This window comes from Periophthalmus magnuspinnatus, chromosome 11 (genome assembly GCF_009829125.3).
Source record: "Periophthalmus magnuspinnatus isolate fPerMag1 chromosome 11, fPerMag1.2.pri, whole genome shotgun sequence".
NCBI lineage: Eukaryota > Metazoa > Chordata > Actinopteri > Gobiiformes > Gobiidae > Periophthalmus > Periophthalmus magnuspinnatus.
Genome location: NC_047136.2, coordinates 7,990,060 through 8,011,806, shown reverse-complemented (window position 1 = coordinate 8,011,806; position 21,747 = coordinate 7,990,060). Strand labels below are relative to the sequence as shown.

Sequence of the window (21,747 nt, the reverse complement as noted above, 5' to 3'; positions counted from 1 at the left end):
GATAAAATTTCTCAGTGGACTGGCTTCATCGCTATAGCAACAATCCTAATTCATCATTCTGAAACTCATGGATAGGTAGAAAGATGTTGCAATGACAATAATGACAATATATATATATATATATATATATATATATATATATATATATATATATATATATATATATATATATATATATATATATATATATATATATATATATATATATATATATATATATATATATATATATATATATATATATAAATATCTTTTATTGTCTATAGATAGACAGAGATCCATGGCCAGTACACAAAACTATAATGCAAATGATTAATGACCATAGACTTTTTGTATGGGTAAAAAAGCTCAAAACAAAACAAAAGACTGTTGAATTCTACTGACATTACCATGAAACAATGAAGAGCATCCTTTTTAATTGTACTGTTTTGGCCTTATTTGGCCTAAATTTGAGGATAGGTAGGAGTTTAAGTCTGGGTCTAAACTAAGATAAACACTGGCCTCTTGTGGTAATATTTGGTACTGTGTCCTTGTTTCAACAAGTTAGTGTGTTATTATTATTATTTCTAACGGGATCATTCTGGTGTATTCATATGTATTCGGAATTATACATTTGTGTTATTTATATGTTTAATAAGTATTTTTTTTTATTCTTTTAATAAGTAAATTATGAATATATTATGATTATATTATTTGCTATTTAAAAAATCTGTGTGCCTAACCGTCCAGAAGACCGACTAACACGTTGCCATCCCAACTGACAGACACATATAATAATGCATTGTGTTATAAAACCAATAAAATTTTTACAAAAGTGAAGAAAAATATCAAAGAAGTACACTCATTCTCAGCCAATCACAGGACATTCTGCGGGTGACGTTGATGTCGCGCATGCGCAGTTTACTTTCCTTTTTGGCAGCAACAACAACACTGCACTGAGCGGATCAGTCAGGTTCGCCCCACCGCTCTGAGCTGTAAGCGGGGTCCGGGCGACAGGGAACATGTTCCAGCAGGAAAGCAGCAGCACTCGGGGAGGCGTATGACAGTAGCAAAATATGGCCCTCGGTTCGCACGGGTTTCCGAGCGAGCGACGTCTATTAAACGAGTGATTCAGCCGTGTAAGTAAAGCGAGATTTGGCGTTGTCCTGCTGCTGTAGGGTAGATAGATCTGAGGTTTGCTAACGGCTGTGCAACCGAGAAGGTAGCCTTTCCTGGGTGGTAACGCTTTCTTAGGGAGCCCTTATTGTATACATCTGTATTATATTTTAGATGATTGCTTATTACGCACGACATCTTCTCAAATTGGATTAGTATTAAAGGGACAATTTGCCATAGACTTATGGAGAGTATTGAACAAAGAAGCTTTACGTGGGGGGCCGCATGGACTGAACATGTAGAGAAGTCAGTGTGTTTGTTTTGTGCTACGTTTCATGCTGACACACTTTTTCAGGATAACCTCATGAGGTCTGACCTGGATATTTAGAGCATATGCTGTGACCTAGCTAATTTGGGCAAAAATCATCCAAACTGTGTCATGGTACAGAGTGCATGGGACTTTATTATGAAGTTTCACCTCTCCGTGTACGCCAACTTGACCTTGCCTCCTCCAGTTATCATAATGTCCACTAAAGATGTGGACACTGTTCTTTGACGCGTTGACTTGATTCACCTATATTAGTTACAGTACTATGCCTTTGAACTGACTAGCTTACTACCACCTCAATATGCACTGACAATAGAGACATGACCCCATTAAAAACTGTTACTCAGTCTACTACATTGTATTGTCCGGTTGCATTTGTTTCACTCACATTTGTATTTATTTATTTTTTTAACTATTGCTAAGTAAGGAGTTTGATGTTTTTCCCTATATAGGCCACGTGTTTCCTTCAAGTACCACTATAAAATATATAGACCTAGTTGTAGAAGTAATTCATTAACACTATAAAGGTATAGTAACTAGAAATTTAAAGACCTTTCTGGATTGATTGTAAAACACTTCCATCCTCCAAACACAGGAGGATGGAAAAAATCAATTCTCTATGATTAGCCAGCCCAACTGTCCAACCAGTTAATGATTACTTTTTTAAAAAGGTATATAGTTTTTTTTTTCGTTTTTTTTAATCAGAAACCGATTTGGTCTTGATTTGAAGCAAGATTTGAGTTTTGCAGCAATGCTTGACACTGAGAGTCAGTTTTTATAATCATATTGCCAAGTGAGTATGAAGGCCAGTGTTGTGTGGACCAATTTAATGTATTTTTTCCATTCTTGAGCATATGCGTGTTTTTGATTTGAGGCTAGCTGAGTCAACAAGTGGTAAAAGTGTTCTTTTTACCACGTTATTTTATGTGATTTTAACATACATTTTGGTAATTGTTGATAATTGATGCAGATGTCAGGAAGCGCTTTTATTGGTCTATGTTTTATCCTTTTTTGTGATAGAAATGTTCAGATGGGCTGAGAGAGCCGTGAAGCGAAGTGGAAGTAAACAAGTGTGCACAAAACATGGAGCTAAACAGACTGACCTATTAACCAAAGCCCCCTCTTTCACCCTGACATTATTTAAATGCTCCCTGGCATATCAGGACAAGCCACTGTAAATGCTCACTATGATTCGGTAGCTCTGCACTGTCAGTGTGAGTTTGCCTGTCTGAATCTTGGTCTGTCTTTGTGTAGTAAAAGGAGGGGAGGCAGGTTGCCATGTTATTCAAATGTTCCAGGGCCCGGCAACCCTGAGACCGACTGTAGCCAGGCTAAAAGAGGCCCTTTGTGTGAGCCAGACAGATGGCCATAGAATGAAGACTGTAATGATACCCTCAACGGTCCATGCTCTGCCATACAGGCTCCACTCATTAAGGATGCTGTGCGTTGCTGAGAGTTTGCGTGTCAGACAGACTGGGCAAGACATGCTGTTGATAAACTTGTTGCTGGTCCCTGTATCACAAAATTACTTACAAACATATTCACTTTTGGAAAGATCGTTGCAACTTAAAATATCCATGAGGTTTGATTTTAGTCATGATCTTCTTGATTTAGTACCCTTTATTACCCTGCTTTAGTTATTTTTGACACACTGACCAGTAACCATTTAGCTTTGAATTGAACAAACCGGTCTGCTTTGCAATAATATTGTCACCATCTCCCAAGAAATTATCACTTATTTTTCTCTGTCATATCTTCCATACTCTGTTCAACCTGTTTGCCATAAGGTAATTTTTTAAATTCCTGTAAACTAAGAGAAACTTACAGGTTGTTCAGTCTACACTCTGTTTTGAAATACTATCATCTGTCTGTAAAAATTTGTAAATTTAGTCAAATATTCCAAACTTTTCCCAAAAGGCAGCTGACTCTTACACCAGCAGTGGTTTTATTGACCATGTCTTTCATCAACTCAGTGACTAATCGATGGTGTGGATATTATTAACCTTCCCTTTGCGCCTACCCTCTTTATAATTATCTGTCTTTTCAGGTTCTTTTCTCAGTGCTCATTTATCGCCCATTTCCTCAACGATAACAGTTACTGCAGCTTCTAATCAATAAACAGTCTGATTGATTTAGTCTACATCTCTCCTCTTTTGAATAATTTAGATTTTTGTTTACTTTAAAGCCATACAAATAATAACATTTACGATACTCAACTAGAGAACCTGAGGTTATTGACCTGATTTTTAGATAGTCATCTAGTTGTGCATCTTTAAATTGTACTTGGCAACACAGCTGGAGCCTTTCACTGTTATGACCCCTTTGTGCAGCATTTGGTTAGTCATTGCCTAGATTTTTTTATCAGCTCAGCACAATAGATAGCAGCTAGTTTAACCTTGCTTTATAAAACTTTATAACCTATTGGAAAAAGGAACATGGTTGCTCTATTTCATTGTATTGAACATTTGGGTACTATATACTTCGGCATAAAGTCCTCAATAGTTTGAATTGTTCATCAATCCATATTTAACCATTAGTTGTATTGGTTCTTACATTGTGTTACTTATTATATTGATTTGATTATCCTCTTTTGTTTCCATAGGGCAGGAAAACACAGTGAACCATGTTGCTTTAAGTTTGGGCCCGTGTTTGGGGGAAGGCGGAGAGCCAGGCAGGCGGGCCGGCATTTGCCACAGAGGGCATCAGGCTTCCTTTGGCACATTTTGAAGCCATGGGCAACACAGCCACAAAGTTTCGTAAGGCCTTGGTGAGCGGGGATGAGGCTCTGGCCTGGCAGCTGTACGAGGGAAACCCACAGTTCAGGGATGGCCTGGACCCCAACGCGTCGTATGGAGAGCAGTACCAGCACAACACAGCTCTGCACTACGTCTGCCGCCACGCCATGACACGAATACTCAGGTGAACATAGAGGAATATACCTGTATATACCTGTGCAATCCACATGCTCTATCCAAATGCGCTTTGATTTAGATACAATTGCTAAGGATTTAGAAAGCAAAAGAATTATTACAGCTGTAGTGGATTTAAAATTTTTCTCCTTTGAAATGGCAGTAGACAATTGGGTCAGCATTGTAACATGATGATAATATAGTTCATTGTATCCATCCGCAAGGGATCACTTCCGATGATATAAAATCTATAGATTAATATACAAATCATTGCCCAATGGGAGGAAGGTCCAGTGATTTGCTGTGGCCCCATGGAACAAATAGATTAGATTAGAATAGATTAATTTGTAGTTGGTTGTGTTCCTTGTGCTTCCTTATGTTTCTGTGTGTAAACCTTATTGTGCCATACAGTAAATGCATTTTATGAAAAGGCACTCAAAGACTCTTCAGCAATAACACCAAACTGGGTCATGACAGAATGTACCGCCTTAATAAAAAGGTCAAAATAATAAAATGCACAGACTCAAGTATGTCTCTGTGCCCCCTGCAGTGATAATCAGGCTCCTGGCTGTAACCACGACAGCTGAATCACTGGCTCAATAGACTCCCTCCTCCCCACAAGTTTCCTTATGCACTTTCCTTCCATGATTAGAGGGGCCTCTCGCCGCTTTGTGCATCTGTGTGTGCACTTGTCTTCATGCCGGGAATATGCAAGTCCACGGCTGCTTGTGAATCAATCGCCATGCTATTTGTGTCCCTTCCTACTAACCTGTAATGGTCTGTAGAGGCGTGCTACAGGCTGCAAGCTCCTTGATAAACATCTGAGGAAATGTTGTTTTGTTCAAACTACTCGAGTGGACAGAAGCAGAGTGGAGAAACAACCAAGAATTCTCAGACAAAATAAAGCCCCAGAGGACCAGTGTGGGCAGCAAGATGCAGTCTGTTTTTCTGATTATTTTTAACATGTATCTATTTCACATTCACTCCCTGGCTGCGTTTTAGTCATCTCTGTGGTTTGGAATTGGACCGAAATCCCATGAGAACGAATAACTGGGAGATCACAAGTTAGACCTATTAGTGCGCTGCAGAAGGATGTAGGCCAGGAAATGTACCCAGACTGTTGTTTGTCTAAAGGAAGACAAATACTTAAACAAACAAGGAAAAGAGGCTGCTTTAATTGCATGCAAGTTCCCTTTAGCTGTGTGCTCTTGTGCAGTGTTAGGCATTGTATAAGGAAGTAGTTAGAGGTTTTGTTAATATTAAGGCCATCCGTTCTCTGTTGTGTGTTTGGATGGAGGGGGTTAGTGGCTGAAGGAGGAATAATTAGTGATTATTGTGGTGCGGGTGAACTGGCAGTATCTGTCATTAAGGGAGGCTGCAGGGGCTCGAGCCAACAGAAGAAGGTCAGGCACGGCAGAACAGGAGAAATACTGAAGCACTAATTCAACACTCTCCAAATCCAACAAACAGCAGCAGGCAAATAGTGCTAGAATGTTACCTTTGATTTTCTGTACATTTACGGATAATTGTTAGATATGCTAATAATGTTTCCCTCTTAGCCAACTCCAATTCAATACATGAATTAATCACGACATGGAACAATGTAGAGGAGGTAAAATGACTGCTGAGTGTGAGCAGAGGAGATTCTCATATAATGGGAAACGGCAAATACAGAGAGAAAAGAGGAAAACTAATTTGGAAATGGAAGGTTTGCCAAAAACAGAGAAAACAGAAAAACTACAACCAGAGCCTGTCTCCAGAGTGATTTGTATATCCATCTCTGTCTAATGGTGTGTTTAGCTCCATCTGATAACCAGATCCCATCCATTATCCCTGATGTAGAAGTGCTTCATTTTCTGCCATCTTTGCTCTTTACTTTTCAACAAGTATATTTTTACACCCAATTCCTTGTTGTACAGGTCTTTCCTGTTCAGCAAAGAGGGGAACCCCAACAAGCGAAATGTTCACAATGAGACGTGCCTCCACGTGCTTTGCCAAGGTCCACAGATCCTGCTGCTGCCAGAGGGGGCGCTATCACCACGACTTGCTCGGCCCCAGAGGGATGAGCAGCGGCGCACTGACTGCCTCCAGGTTCAACCATTAAAGCAAAAAACAAAGTACTGTTGATTGAGTTTAGAAATTTGATTAAATGTCTTTGTGGGGTTTCCCTGTAGATGATTCTGAGCTGGACAGGAGCAAGGCTGGAGGGGGGCCAATATGAAAAGGCCAATGTCAACACCACTGACAACCACCACTGCACCTGCCTGCACTATGCTGCCGCCGCAGGCATGAGGAGCTGTGTGGAGGTGAGACTAACTCAAGTGCAAACAAACCCTCATTATAAATGTTCTTTTGGTTACCTGTCCTCTCTTCATGTCTTATGCCCCTGTCTCATGCTTTGTGTCTGTTAATGTAGCTGCTGATCCAGAATGAGGCAGACCTTTTTGTGGAAGATGAGGACAAGTTGACTCCGTGCGATCACGCCGAGCGGCACCACCACACAGAGCTGGCCCTCAGCCTGGAGTCACAGATGGTTTTCTCGTCCTCGGCTCAGCAGTCAAACACAGACACTCAAGCTGAAGGCAACCTGCTGCACTACAAAGAGGTGAGAGGACACGGCCTCATCACACAGAGTTTCCTGGTGATTTGATTCGGGAGAGTAGTAGTTGTGTTATTTTAAGTCATTTGCATTATACTGACTGAAACTGAAAATGCAAATTAACTCACTTGACTGAAAGACAGCTGTGCACTCCCTGATTTGTTTATACTTATGTTAGTACTGATGTCATGGTGTGAAGGACGTTATACGGTTATGTTAATGCAATTTATGTAAACTTCATAAATCATATAATACATCAGTTATGGAAAAAAACTGGTTAAGTCAGTTTTGTGAAGGCTCTTCATTTGAATAACTCTATTCCTCAGCTTTATTTCCTCCAGTTTCTTGGATCCTCGCTGAAGTGAAGGCATCAGTGCAGCTCTGCAGCTGCTGCCAACTGATAACAGTTTGACCTGCAGCCAAATCCTCTCAGTGTCTCATGTTAACCCCTTTAACCACATTTAATCTTTTCATGATTTTTTTTTTTATTTTTTATTTTTTTATACCTTTTACATTTAATTGCTGTACTCTCTTTTTAGTGTCTGTCTAAAATCTATTTAGGTATTGTAATAAGCATTGTAACAAACATCAAAAGGATTGCTGGTGAATGACTTAAGGCTGGATCTTGTGGGGACAGATTGCTCTCAGGCTAAATAAGCACATTTTGTCCTTGCAGCCTTTTGAAGGACTGAAACTCCAGGACCTGCGCAAACTGAAGGACATGCTGATTGTGGAAACGGCCGACATGCTTCAAGCCCCTCTGTTCACCGCTGAGGCCCTTCTCCGAGCTCATGGTCTGGATCACTATTTTGCTCTACATTAAATTGGCCACTGAAATGATCGCTTTATTAAATGCACCATCAGATTAGATAATGACAAAAGCATGCTTTGTTTATCTGGTTATGTATAAGTTAGCTTAGACCTTTGAGTTCTGGATGGTGTCTAATGTATCAGTAAAGTGTACCTGATTTAGAGGTTCATAAGAACAATACAAGCAGTGGACCTTTCCCATCCTGTTGTGTTTGTGTCAGACTGGGACAGAGAAAAGCTTCTTGAGGCCTGGATGTCTGATGCTGAAGCCTGCTGCCAGCGCTCCGGTGTTGCCATGCCCACTCCACCTCCGAGCGGGTACAACGCCTGGGACACTTTGCCCTCTCCACGCACCCCAAGGACCCCACGCTCACCCCTTACCCTCACCCTTACCTCCCCCACAGACAGCTGCCTCACCCCTGGAGATGAGAGCCTGGCTATGGTAATACTCATAATTTATTTATGTATTCAAGTTCATCTTTGAGAAATATTAGTTTGAATAATCTTTGATTTGACAAGCACATTTTCCCAACCAAAGTGTGTGGCTGTCACAATATTTCTGTGCTTCCTTTGTAATCTTTTTTAGCTGAGTCATGTTACAAAGTATAAGCACATCTCCCACTGTTTCCATGCAACACTTGTAATTACAAAGCCAGTAATACTATTTGTCAGGGCAGTGTGCGCTCAGCCTTTGTCCTGGCTTATTGAGAAATGAGATTTGAAGTCTGACAATATAATAACACAAACGCAAGTCAACAAGAAGTTGTATTTCTGAGAACAAGCTGTTATTTCTTAATTCCATAATGGACTACTCGTCTCTGCAGTGTGGGATCTGCCTCTGCTCCATTTCTGTCTTTGAGGACCCAGTGGACATGTCCTGTGGTCATGAATTTTGCAGAGCATGCTGGGAAGAGTAAGTCTGTACACTAATACCAATGCAGAGTTGCTGGCAATGCTGATTCATTAATATTACCTGTGTTTTAAGGTTTCTCAATGTGAAAATACAAGAAGGCGATGCACACAATATCTTTTGCCCGGCGTATGAGTGTTACCAGTTGGTTCCAGTGCATGTGATTGAGAGTGTGGTGTCCAGAGAAATGGACCAACGATATCTTCAATTTGACATCAAGGTTTGCTCAGTAAAGGACACATATTATGCGAAATTTCAGTTTTGACTTTTTAAAAAATATTATGTTGTTATTCCCTCATTAAAACATACCTGGATTTCATTCATTCATTAATACAAAATAGTTTTCTCTGAGCACTCATTTTTCCCTGAATTGTTGCGCTCATAACCCATCTCCAGACTTGTTTTGTGGTCAATTAATGTATGGCTTCATTACCATAGTGGGGCTAAGGACTTCATTTGTTTATTTCTCATTGTTCATTCCTGCAGAGGGAGCTCCAACACCTAAATGCCTCATTGGAAATGCAGGTGTAGTTTATAAGTGTGTTCTCTAAATGTAAACATTATTTTAGGTTAGAAAATGTGAAAAACTAATCCCAAGCGTGTTTAAAAGGGAATTAGGGCAAGATTGCATAATGTGTTGTTTAAAGTGCTGTGGTAACATTTAGAGTTTTAAATATTTAATGCCTTTGTTTACCAGTTTTCTACTTAACAATTGTAAGAATATCTGAAGTATATGTTGTGTGTTAGGCTTTTGTGGAGAACAACCCCTCCATTCGCTGGTGTCCGGTGCCTCGCTGTGAGCGTGCAGTGCGACTGACCCGACCAGGCCCAGGGGACAATGATCCACACAGCTTCCCCCTGCTGCCATCCCCCGCTGTGGACTGCGGCAAAGGGCACCTCTTCTGCTGGTACATCACCTACTGAGTTCATGTGTACCCGTCATTAAAGCTACCATCCATTTATTTTATTTTTTTATTAGTAGATGGCAAATGTGAAACCTGTTCCTCGCTCCCCCCTCCCCTCACCTGGCCTTTTGTTCAGGCTTACCTATGATCTATGGTCTTCTCCTGTCAGGGTAAAGCAGGCACACTATCAAACAGAATTAACGAAGATGGCATCAAGTGGTGCATGGTCGGTTCGATCAATAAAATTACTGATGGTAGCTTTAATGCATGCTGTCTTTTGTTTTCTGCTCATTAATTGGAGCCACTTTGAGTCACTGTTCATTTGTAACGGCTAATGTCTCTATCTCCTGTACCCCTACAGGGAGTGCCTTGGAGAGGCCCACGAGCCATGTGACTGTCAGATGTGGAGGAACTGGCTCCAGAAAGTCACTGAAATGAAGCCTGAGGAGTGTAAGTCTCAGCGTCTTGGCCTTCTTGGAAATATTTTTGAGCACACAATGAGGGGCAGGGGAGCTATAAAAATACTTACATAATGCATTGAGAGGTGGTAGTACTAATGACATTTTCTGAATATTTTCTGTAGTGGCAGGTGTGAGTGAGGCTTATGAAGATGCTGCTAACTGCCTGTGGCTGCTGACCAACTCCAAACCCTGTGCCAACTGCAAGTCCCCCATTCAGAAGAATGAGGGCTGCAACCATATGCAGTGTGCCAAAGTAAGCACATCAGAGTCATCAAGTGTTCAACACTATGGATACTTCATACATTTTGTCTGAACACTGCTTTGTTTTGGTCTTCCACAGTGCAAGTATGATTTCTGTTGGATTTGTCTGGAAGAGTGGAAGAAGCACAGCTCGTCCACAGGAGGCTATTATCGCTGTACACGCTACGAAGTCATTCAGCAGCTGGAGGAGCAGTCCAAGGAGATGACTGTAGAAGTGAGGGCCCTAATGCTGTCATCTATATGTACATACAAAATATACTTACTGATATGGTAATGTGATGATGTTGCATTGTTTCAGGCTGAAAAGAAGCACAAAAGCTTTCAGGAACTGGACCGATTCATGCATTATTACACTCGCTTTAAGAACCATGAACACAGCTATAAGGTATTTTTAGAAATATCACAAGTAAAAAGAATTTATCTAATAATCTAAGACCTAACAGCAGTCTTCTATTTGATAGTTGGAGCAGAGACTGTTGAAAACAGCAAAAGAAAAGATGGAGCAACTTAGTAGAGCTTTTATCTGTCGTAAGTAACTAGTAATTTTAGATAATGTCAAGCTCTTGTAAAACATGTGACAGCACATTGCATTTGAAGGCTTTTGTGGAAAGATAAAGATGATCTGTGTTGTGTGTGGCAGGAGAGGGGACTCCTCCAGACACTAGGTTCATAGAGGATGGAGTGACAGAGCTGCTGAAGACACGACGAGTGCTCAAGTGCTCATATCCATATGGCTTCTTTCTGCAGCAAGGAAGCACCCAGAAAGAGATCTTTGAGCTCATGCAGGTAACAGCCATTTACACTGTGGGAAGTCGTTCATTATGGAGACGGATCAGGGTCATGCAGTGCCTGTATTTTTAGACTGATTTGGAGATGGTGGTGGAGGACTTGGCTCAGAAAGTCAACCGGCCGTACCTGCGCACGCCCTGCCATAAGATTGTCAGTGCAACACGCCTGGTGCAGCAGAAGAGGCAGGAGTTCCTGGCATCTGTGGCCCGAGGAGTGGCTCCAAATGATTCTCCTGAACCTCCACGCAGAAAGTATGCTCATATATATGTAAATGAGCAAATCATACACATACACATGTAACAGGCCTAGATTTAACAGCTTTTAACTTTTCTCAGTCACCCAGGAGCATCGTGGGATTGGGAATACCTGGGTTTTGCCTCTCCTGAGGTAGACTATGCTGTAACAAATGATATCCACTAGGATTTCTATTTTGCATTTTTTGTAGATGTCTCTAATTGCATTGTGTGTGTTTAGATGGGCAGTCGGCACTCCGTCTTGGGAGCAGGAGACCAAAGAGATCGACATTCACAGGTAGCACACTTTAGACTTTCTCTGCAGGTGCAATCGCCACATTCATTTTTGTACCAACTTGAGTGTATAAAACATGATTTATTAAGCTCAGCTGGACTTTACGTTATTACAAATTAACAAGTGGACTGTGTGCAGGATTTTGCTGACATCCAGTACCGGCGCAGACACCGGCCCCGCCGCAGAGGAGACATGCTGAGTCTGCACAGCCTCAGAAGCAGCAGCAACACCCCGGAGACCAGCCGGAGGAGCGACAACACAGGTGAGGCAGGACACGCACAGAAAAGCCACAAAACTCCTCAGATAAAGTGTGAGAGGTATGTTACTGTGCAATCTACATTTTACCAACAGTTAATTTTACCTTTGCATCACAGATGGCTTGGAGAGAAGTGAAGGGCGCAGGCGTGTGCTGGGCTCTCTGGATGAAGACGACCCCAATATCCTCTTGGCCATCCAGCTGTCCCTGCAGGAGTCCCGTAGAGAGAGAGGTCTAGAGGAGAGGCCCCCTGACAAAAGAGCCGCGTCTGCTGGAGAGCTGGTGGACCTGGCTCTGCACTCCCTTAGCACAGATGCACCTTTGGGTGCATCTACAAATGCACCTTTGGGCCCCAGAGGTTCGTCATTCCCCTTGTCTCTCCTGGACCCTCCTCAGCCCCCCAACAGGACCGACTCACAGCCCCCTGTTCCCAGCTCCATCCCACTCCCTCCTCCACCCCCCTCCCTGAGCGCAGAGCTGCTGGAGTTGGGAGACAGCCTCTTAAAACTGACCAGTCTTTCCCATTCCTATGACCCTAACATACAGCGGCCGCGGCCGTGCTCTCAATCCATCTGTGGACCTCCTTTCTCTATGGAGGCAAATCATAGTGACCCCACCCCCCGAGCTGAGCAAGACCACCTCAGTCTTACCGAACTCCACTACTGCCCCTCCAGTGGTTACTCTGAGCCCGAGCACAGCGCTCCTTCTGCACAGACGTCCACTCACCTTGCCTCATCCGCTCCGGACCACCTGCCCTTACATGTCCCAAAGCCGGATAGCACTTACTGCTCCGAGCGTCCGCCTGCCTCTGCTCCTCACGCAGAGCCCCAGCCGCCCACCCAGCTGTGCCTGCCTTCACCAGAGCCTGAACCGGAGTTGCTGCTCTCTCCAGTCATTCCCCCCGGGGCCCCTTTCACCCCCAGTGACCCTCAGAGTCTCCAGGCTCTCGACCCCACTGCCAGCGCCCAGCTGTTGGACAACATCATGGCCTGGTTTAACAACAACATCAACCCCCAGAACAACCCCCAGAGCCTGGCTCTGATCCCCTCCCCTCCCACCACGGAGACAGACTCCTCTCCGGACACGCTCACAGAGACTGAGAGTGTGGCGTCCAGGGACGCAGCACCTGTCCCGGCGCTCTGGCAGCCCCTGGAGGGTGAGCCGGGCCCAGGTACAGCCAGCCCTCGTCTGCAACTGGAACACAGGGAGTCTGAGGGGGGTGTGGGGGGTATGCTGTCGCTGGACGAAGAGCAAACCCCCCCTGCCCCTCTGAGCTGTAGTCCCACTGCCCCAGAAGACGAGCCCTCACCAGAGGAGTGGGAGGAGCAGGTGCACCTGGTTTGACAAAAGCTGAGACAGGACGGTGTAGTAAAAGCACTGATCACAAACCCCAGTGAAGCCTCTGAGTGGTTCATGTATTTTACTGTAATATCTAGAGAGGACTCGCCCTGCATACTTTGTCCAAATGATGTCATACTTTATTTTTAAGTGCTTTTGTCTGTTGTAAAAACAGACATCTTTGTTAAGTTATACAGATGATTAGTTTAATACATACATGAAAAGCTACTGAAATCATGCACATACTATGCTGGATATGTTTTGTTTGTAATAATTTATTCTCCATATTTATCTTTGTAGTTTGTTCAGGGTAAAGTTGTGGTGCTGTACCTGCTAAACTCCAAACTTGCCTCATAAACACAGTTGTTCAGTTAGCGACACACTGATGCTGTTAGCCTGTGTGCAGCTCCTGGAGCCTGTTGAGCGTACTGTACAATCAGGGCCTGAAAGTGTTTGGACCTTCCCCCTCTCTGTGCCTCAACACTGGACCAGAGGACATGCTCCGCATCCTCACATCCAGAGCTGTTACTTTGACCAGGTCTGTGTGAGAGAACACCTGAGGAAACGTGTTTCTGTGAAGGCTTCCTGTTTGGTCCATTGTGCCACACTCCACACGCCAGTATTTAGATTTCTGTACTTCACTAAACTATTGCTTTGGCTCAATTTTAAACCAAAACTATATTTCACAACACTCAAATCAAAAATATTTCCTCATTTACTTACATTTATTTTTTTCTGTGATGTTTCAAACACTTCATGTGTTGTAAACCACTCTGTGACATACTGTGTACAATTCTGTAGATGTATTTTGACTCTGTTTTGAGTACAATCGATACAATATTTCTGTTTATACTCAAGATTGTGTAATGCCAATATTTATGTCAATTAAACAATTATTGAGCCAAAGCAATTTTTGAATTAATCAGTAGAAAGTCTATGCTGACACATTTCCTGTTTGTCCTGATTTGAGTGATATTTCTACCACTACTGGCATTACTCTTGGTGATGTTAATAGTGTCAGTGAATGAAGTTTTACACTAATTTATCTTTTTTAAAGTCTTAATTTTTCATTGCAATATGTACACCACAGTTATGTGTGCCTTTCTTTTAGTTTGTCTTATTAGTTATTGATTAGTGTCATTTAGGCATTTTACATTTCTTGGTCTGGAAAATTACAGATTTTACAAAACTTGAAGCTATTCAAGAAATATATTTTAATATAAATCTACCTTATGTACAGTAGTGTTATCAATCATTTAGTTTCTGGGGTTGCCATATAAGGTTTACTTTCTATCAACTACCTGTTTACAAAATATTCAACACTGCCTGCCATGTAAGGAGGCTGGTGGTAATGTACTTGGCCAAATGGCAGTTTTGACATGTAACATTATTTATTAGTGTTTCACAAATTCATAGATCATTCCTAGTGTTATTTGGTGTCAGGGCACAGTTTATTTACTAAGGTGTTTACAGCATGTTTTAAAGAGGGCCAGTGCTGAAGTGATGGGCACTTAAGGTTTCATCTTTTCTTTTCCTCGATGAAAAAATACACAAGTGCTGACATTTGACCCAGAGCAAGTTACTGCAGACAGGACAGATCAAGTTGAGCATGCCCTCAACATGTTCAAATGTTGAATGATATACGGATTACTGTGTTGATGGGATTTGCTCCAGTGCCATTTAGTTTATCTCAAATCAAATGGCTTATTTGACTGAATCTACAACAACCAACAGAGAAACTGCACTCTTGCAGACCATACTTGATACATTCCCTGTGGGTCTTGAGGTGTCTGATGTGGCCAATAAATACTGTAAATGAAAGAGTCAGTGCAAAGTTTACCCTCAATAAAATGGACTGGAAGTATGCTGTGTCTTCCTTTATCCAGTTTTGGCACCCTAAACCACATTATGTTCATATTTTGACAATACACAAAAATTGTAGGTACCTGGGTAGATAATTACAATACATCCTTATGGCGACATCTACTGGCAGAAGGTGAAAATACATTTTGACCAACATTCCCCGTCTAACCTCTGAAGGTCTTACCGCGTATTTTTAAACGTAAGTGTTTGAAATACTGTGTACTTTATTAAAGGCTAGCTGCTCTTCATCAAAAACGGTTTAAAGCATTTTACACTGGTCGATAAAAAATATACAAATTACTCACATTTAATCAAGGGCCTATTAATTGTTTGATTTTGTTTAGTCATCCCAAAAATTTAAGTAAAGAAATAAAAATGAATACTTAATATGAAGACTATGAATATGAAGACTTATGTGTTGCTGTCATGGAAGTATGATAAGACCTTATTTTAGATCCATGGTTGCTGTTTGCAGCAGTAGATCAGGTCCATGGTTTGCGGCGCTGATGGGATGGCGCTGTTTGACTGACGTCATTTTTCGGCGACAAAAACGTACAACCAACAACAGCGGCCTGTGAACTACAGGAGAGCTGCAATTTTTCTCTTTCGGTGGAGGATTTGTCTTTAGTCCATCACCACCATGAAACTAGTTCGGTAAGTAGATTTGTTGGGATCCTAGTTGTTAAGAATGATGCACAAAAATATGATAGATTTTGCGATGCGTTTGGATGGAGTTGGATGTTTAAAGATCAGGCGGGAACGAATGAATCGGAACTAACCTAAAATCAGTGTATTAACGTAATATGATTCAAACAAAACAATTTCTTTTGGCAAAGTAATACATGAACATTACACAAGCTGCACTAAACATCAATCTGCTAAAGAATAAAGATTTGTGCCTTCAGCTTGTTCGAATGAATGAGGCGTCTTTGTTTTGGTGTATCGGTCTCTAAAGTAGCTGTTGGGTGGCTAACGTTAGCTATTCTCATGTGTGTTGCTATGCATTGCAAATTTACAAATTCATGATAACACAGAAATTCACGAGTAAGTCTACAATAAATGCTAAATGTTGTTGTTTTTTTGTTTGTTTTTTTTGTAATTTACAGGTTTTTGATGAAACTCAGTCACGAGACAGTTACCATTGAGCTTAAAAATGGCACACAGGTCCATGGCACCATCACAGGTAAGTTCTGAATGTGAAATATAGGCCAAACTACCATTCATATCAGTTCATTATCTAAATTATTGGCGTTACTGCTGTGTGTGTGTGCTCAATCTAAGTGCAAGATGGATGCAAATTATTATCAATTTTAAACGAAATTTTCATTCTCAAACTGAACTACATTTCTTGTCTGACTAATTTTAGTCTGGTTACAGGAAGAGTAATCTAAATGTATTATTTGTTAAAACGGGCACAAATGCACAATACTGGCAGTGTTCACGTGACAACATTTTAAACTGTCCATTCATGGGTTTCAGTGTCTTCTTTGGAGGACACTTGCCCATTCAAAACTATATTTTATTGAAATTTTGTATTTGCTATAATCTCAGGTATATTTACTGGACCAGCAAACAATTAAGCCCTGATTTGGACACAAATGACTGCTCCCTTAATTCTGCATCAATTGTGCTTCAGGTTACATCATAGTTTCTGTTTAAATGTTTAAACAGACAAACTGTATAATATTTTATTTATTTAAATATTATTTGTAGTGTCATGTTCATCAAAACCTTTAGAGTGCATATGATGGGTTAGACTACTAATTTCTCTAAAACATAGTAAACATGATTATAGTTATGATTTTACTAAAAATGTTGCCTAGTCTTTTGTAATAATTTTACTGCCTGGTTGGAAACAGGTAGCAGATATGACATATCTCTGCAATGATAGAGATACCACAACCTTACCTTGCAATCAAGGGCAAAAACTTGTCTAAATTAAACGGTTATGATCAGACTAATAAAAATAAATAATGGCATCTTTATTTTGTTAAATAATTAAAACAGTCAAAAACATGCCTTCTTTCTGTGTAAATTGTCTCTGGATTTTGGATGGAATTAATGACTGTTGATGACATAGAGGGATTCTGTTTCAGAACTCACTGCTACATCCTGTATTTTACGTTTTTGTTTTGTATTTTTCTTCACAAACTGCCACTTAATTGATGTAAAACTATGAGAAATATTTACCACAGGTAAAGTCCCACCAAACAAAGTCATAATTCAAAAACTATATTAATCATGAATCATTTGATTCATCAGGATAATGTGATTTTATTTCAGGGAAGCCTTCCTGTTTTGCACGTATACTTATGATATTTTTCCACTTGTTTTTAAAGGTGTTGACGTGAGTATGAACACCCATTTGAAGGCTGTCAAAATGACCCTAAAAAACCGGGAGCCGACTCAACTGGAATCACTTAGTATCCGTGGCAACAATATTCGATATTTTATTCTGCCGGACAGTCTGCCACTGGACACCTTGCTCGTTGACATTGAGCCTAAAATCAAGTCCAAGAAGAGGGAAGCAGGTGGGTGATTTAGCTATATTAAACAAATACAACTGTTAAACCTATAGTCCACACATTCAAAGCTTCAAGGACCAAAAACCCTTTACAATCAGCTATCCAGACCTTGTTGTATTCTTACATTGCATCTAGAAGCTACCTACATGACTGCTGTCTGGCAGAAGAATACCACACATTACTCACCCACTGGAGTGAGTCAAACACTGTAAATGCAAAATAAACTGTTTTGGAGCAACACCATTGACCATGTGATATAAGATCTATACAGTCTGAGCAACACATAGAACTCACACACACAACTCTACTTGGGAAAAGTATAGAAAAAAACTGAGCTGCAAAAGCATTTGACCTGCAGATGCAGGTGAAGTTTGAATAATCTTGAAATGCCACTTTATCCATAGTCTATTTGTACGCCAATTATTTTTTTTTTTTTTACCACAAGTGAGTTTTGTGTCTGTCAATGGCATCTACTGACGACTGCTTTGTAGTGAGTGCCTGGGATGTAATAGTTATAAAACTTCTAAGAACTAAACCTTGTAAATTAGCATTTATTTGCCTTATTATAATTTTGCAAATACATACTAGCAGGAAAATGTTTTTGTGCATTTTTTTTTAATGTTAGAAAATGTTTTGGTGTTTTTGTGTATTCTAAACAAAGGCCAAATTTCACCACCTTAATTTTTTTTCCCCCTCTCATCTGTAGATGGCACACTTCACCATTGCTATTTTTTGTGTTTTTAGTGGCAGGCCGTGGCCGAGGCAGGGGTCGGGGCCGTGGAAGAGGCCGCGGTCGAGGCAGAGGAGGTCCAAGGAGATGAGCCACTCATACTGCTGTGTGTACAGGATTTTTGTTATATTTTGCAGAGACAAGGTTTTGTGAATTTAATTGTTTTGTACATTAAAGTCCTCACAATGAAAATGATGTTGAGGTCGTGTGTTAATGCTACACAATTTTTCTTTATCCATTTGTTTACTGTTTATATCAAACAGCTCAATAAAGCCTTACTCATATATTTGTCTCTATACCCTTTTTAGAAAATAATATTTGGACTGATTACTAAATATAAATTTATATGAAATCTGTACTTGTCCCAAACCATCTTCCTTTAAGCCAGGCATGTCCAAACTGCGGCCCGGGGGCCAAATGCGGCCCTCAGACCAATTTTTCTTGGCTCTCAAGCTTCCAGGTGAATTAGCCTGTATTTCTTTAAACAGTACTTTTTACTGTATATTTCTGAAAATCTGCTTTAACAAGCCCTTATCAAATATTTAATGTGTCCCATTGAGGATGTAAGCATGAATAAAGGTCTAGTGGTTCAGTCTAACTTGTAATAATAACACACATTTGAAGTATTCACTGTATTGGCGACCAGTCTATGGCCCTCAGTCGGCCCTCGGCTTTGTCTGTGATTTTATATGCGGCCCTTCATGAAAAAAGTTTGGACACCCCTGCTTTAAGCCATTTGTCTAAAAAAAAAAAAAATGGTGTGACATTATGTAACATGTTCTCAGTCACTTCAAAATATTTTTTTCTTGTTGGAGAGAAACTTCTCACCAAACTTGTTCTATAAGCTCAGGTTGTATTATTTTTAAAGCCTGGCCCTCCTAAAGTCGCTAATGAGGGGAGCGATACACGTCATTGAATTATTAACCTGGAACCGTCTCTAAACTAATCTTCAACTGGCTTCCAATCTAGTGTAAAATGTCCAGTGTTGGAGAATGCAGTGTCAGTATAATGATACATACAGTTTACAAATTATGTAACTTGAACTTTAGGACTATGCATGATCCAAATATTGAATCGAGCAGCTGCCACAACAAGACCCAGCCTGCTGTGAGTACAAGGCCCCGGCAGCAGTGTAAAGTTGAACTGTTTAACCCTGCGTCTGTGTACAGGACTGAGGGCTTTTTTTTCTTTTTTTTTTTACAGTAGTGGAGTTCTACAGACAGCCAACAGATTTATTTTTTACTTTGACACAAATGTACAACAGTAAAGAGTCTGCCAATCGGCTCCTTTAAATTCGTTGTGGTTTGTGTTTAAATGAAAGCACTTCCGGTCTGTACAGTCAATAACCGGAAGTCGTCCATTGTTAGTTTGCACCTTGCACCCAGGAGTAGATTTTATCCGTATTTGTTCCATGTTGACACCGGACGCACACTCTGTTGATGTAATATGTTGTAAACGTTGTACAGTTTTAATGTTTTACCGGTTAAATGCACCCTGAGCGCTCCTACTTTACTAATAACCCGCAGCTGATCATTGTTAATAAATAATTATTTTGACAGGTCTGAACTCGCTCCTGTCTCTGAGAAAATGTCTAGTAATGATGACGGACATTTTTTGTACTTTGCGTTTGGTAGCAATTTGTTAAAGCGAAGACTTCAATATAACAATCCCTCAGCAACATTTTATTTAACTGGACGACTCAAGGTAAATATCACATATATAACTACAATTAACTTCAACGTAAAGGACATCTATTTGAACTTCACACTGGATTTTGGCGGAAATCCATTTTTTTTTCCAATTCAGTTTTATTTTTCACAATGGTCAATGTTGTAAAAGGCACATGCATACACACATGCACATTTACACACTCAAGCATACAGACATATACAAGTCTGTATTGTACACATATTTCTGTTTACATATGTATGCCAGTATATAAGTGACACTGAAAAACATGTACACCCTAAGAAGCTGTGTAAGCTTTTGAAATGGGGTCCACCACCCTGTGCAAGACAAACTATTTAATGGCTATGTTTTAGTTTTGCCATTTGAGTCTGACACACTGTTTTATGAAAGCAGAAAAGAAATAAAATGAAATGGAAACAAACAAAGAAGTATATATATTATTACACAAATTATTTAAATATGATTGTCGTCACACATAACATTTAAGCTGAGCACTGATCATGTCTCCTGTGTTATTGAGTCTGCTCATTGTCATCTTGTGCACAGGATTATAAACTCAAATTTGGTTACTGGGGGAATGATGTGTCATCCTCTTGGCATGGAGGGGCAGCCACCATCGAATACTGTCCTGGTGCTGAAATCTGGGGAGTGATCTGGACCATAAGCAACAGAGATCTGTTAACACTGGACAAGTGAGACATACATGGTTTGGTCACAGATGTTGTGAATCATGTTGTGTCTTCATTAAATGTGGTTAATAACGTCTCGCTCCAATAGGCAAGAAGGGGTGTCAAAGGGGATGTATTCACCCCTGGAGGTGTCTGTGGAGACTGAGCATGGGCCAAAACATTGCAGGACGTACCAGATGAATAATTTTCATGCAGGTCTCCCTTCACCCCAATATAAAAAGGTAAAGACCTAGCATTTGCTTGGTGTACTACATGAGAAGCACATTTAAATCAAGAATGCTTTACAAATGGGTGCATCTGAGTCACACTTGATTTGAGGATTTACCTCTGTGACCTAAGGTGCCTCAGGACAGATAAATTAAGAGTCTATATTTTACATTATTGCCCATTGTAATAAGGCTGTTCTTTACAATGGCCTATGTTTGGTTAATCTGGAATAAGTATATCTGATTCCATATGCTACTCTTCAACAATGCTTCATCTATTTGCACTTTCAAGTTTAGTTTTTGTTTAATTTTTCTGTTGTTCATGGTTTAAAATTTGTATCTATATTTAGTCGGTCTTTTTTTATTCTAACTTCTTGTTTATGTACGTTTTCTTTTTTATCATGGTTTACACTCTCCTGTCAATATTAGCTTTATGTTGCACTATATTGCTGAAGTCCTCCTAGTTTTGTGAATTTTGTTTCCTGATAATTGCAATAAAACCTTTTCTGATTCTGATTTCAGGTCATCTGTTTGGGGGCAGAAGAAAATGGACTTCCAACAGAGTATCTCAACAAACTCTATAGCATTGAAACTAATGGCTACAGTGGGCCCTCTCTTCTAGACCAACTCCAAATATAGATTATAATAGAATGGTTCTGCAAATTTTTCTTTTAGGTCTTGCAAGTTTTATCTTCTGTTAATGTTTTTATTTGTATTATTGAAAATGTTGGGAAGTAACTGAACACATGTACACACCAGAATACAGTTACTTTCCTAAAATCAAAGGAATACATTGCAGTACTTGATCCCAAAATGTAGGCTTCAAACTGCACGTAACTAGTGAGAAATATAGAAA

At 40.4% G+C, this 21,747-nt stretch overlaps 3 protein-coding genes across 3 annotated transcripts; all 3 read left to right on the top strand.

The window, feature by feature from the left end:
- Positions 1-919: 919 nt before the first annotated feature.
- On the top strand, positions 920-15,068 carry LOC117378935 (ankyrin repeat and IBR domain-containing protein 1). The gene is made up of 21 exons (XM_033975631.2): positions 920-1,118; positions 4,026-4,342; positions 6,252-6,423; positions 6,507-6,638; positions 6,749-6,937; positions 7,608-7,725; positions 7,963-8,183; positions 8,566-8,654; positions 8,727-8,871; positions 9,399-9,559; positions 9,918-10,006; positions 10,140-10,270; positions 10,358-10,492; positions 10,577-10,663; positions 10,740-10,806; positions 10,919-11,064; positions 11,140-11,318; positions 11,403-11,454; positions 11,542-11,598; positions 11,734-11,857; positions 11,970-15,068. Exons 2-21 carry the CDS (start codon positions 4,155-4,157, stop codon positions 13,193-13,195), a joined length of 3,708 nt encoding a protein of 1,235 aa, XP_033831522.1. The 5' UTR covers positions 920-1,118; positions 4,026-4,154; the 3' UTR covers positions 13,196-15,068.
- Positions 15,069-15,568: 500 nt separating this feature from the next.
- On the top strand, positions 15,569-18,499 carry snrpd1 (small nuclear ribonucleoprotein D1 polypeptide). The gene is made up of 4 exons (XM_033975634.2): positions 15,569-15,706; positions 16,159-16,235; positions 17,392-17,583; positions 18,322-18,499. The coding sequence occupies exons 1-4, from the start codon at positions 15,693-15,695 to the stop codon at positions 18,396-18,398; spliced, it is 360 nt and encodes a 119-aa protein (XP_033831525.1). The 5' UTR covers positions 15,569-15,692; the 3' UTR covers positions 18,399-18,499.
- Positions 18,500-19,850: 1,351 nt separating this feature from the next.
- Positions 19,851-21,643, top strand: ggcta (gamma-glutamylcyclotransferase a). Its single transcript, XM_033975633.2, has 4 exons — positions 19,851-20,011; positions 20,543-20,688; positions 20,774-20,906; positions 21,414-21,643. Exons 1-4 carry the CDS (start codon positions 19,895-19,897, stop codon positions 21,528-21,530), a joined length of 513 nt encoding a protein of 170 aa, XP_033831524.1. The 5' UTR covers positions 19,851-19,894; the 3' UTR covers positions 21,531-21,643.
- The last annotated feature ends 104 nt before the right edge of the window (positions 21,644-21,747 follow it).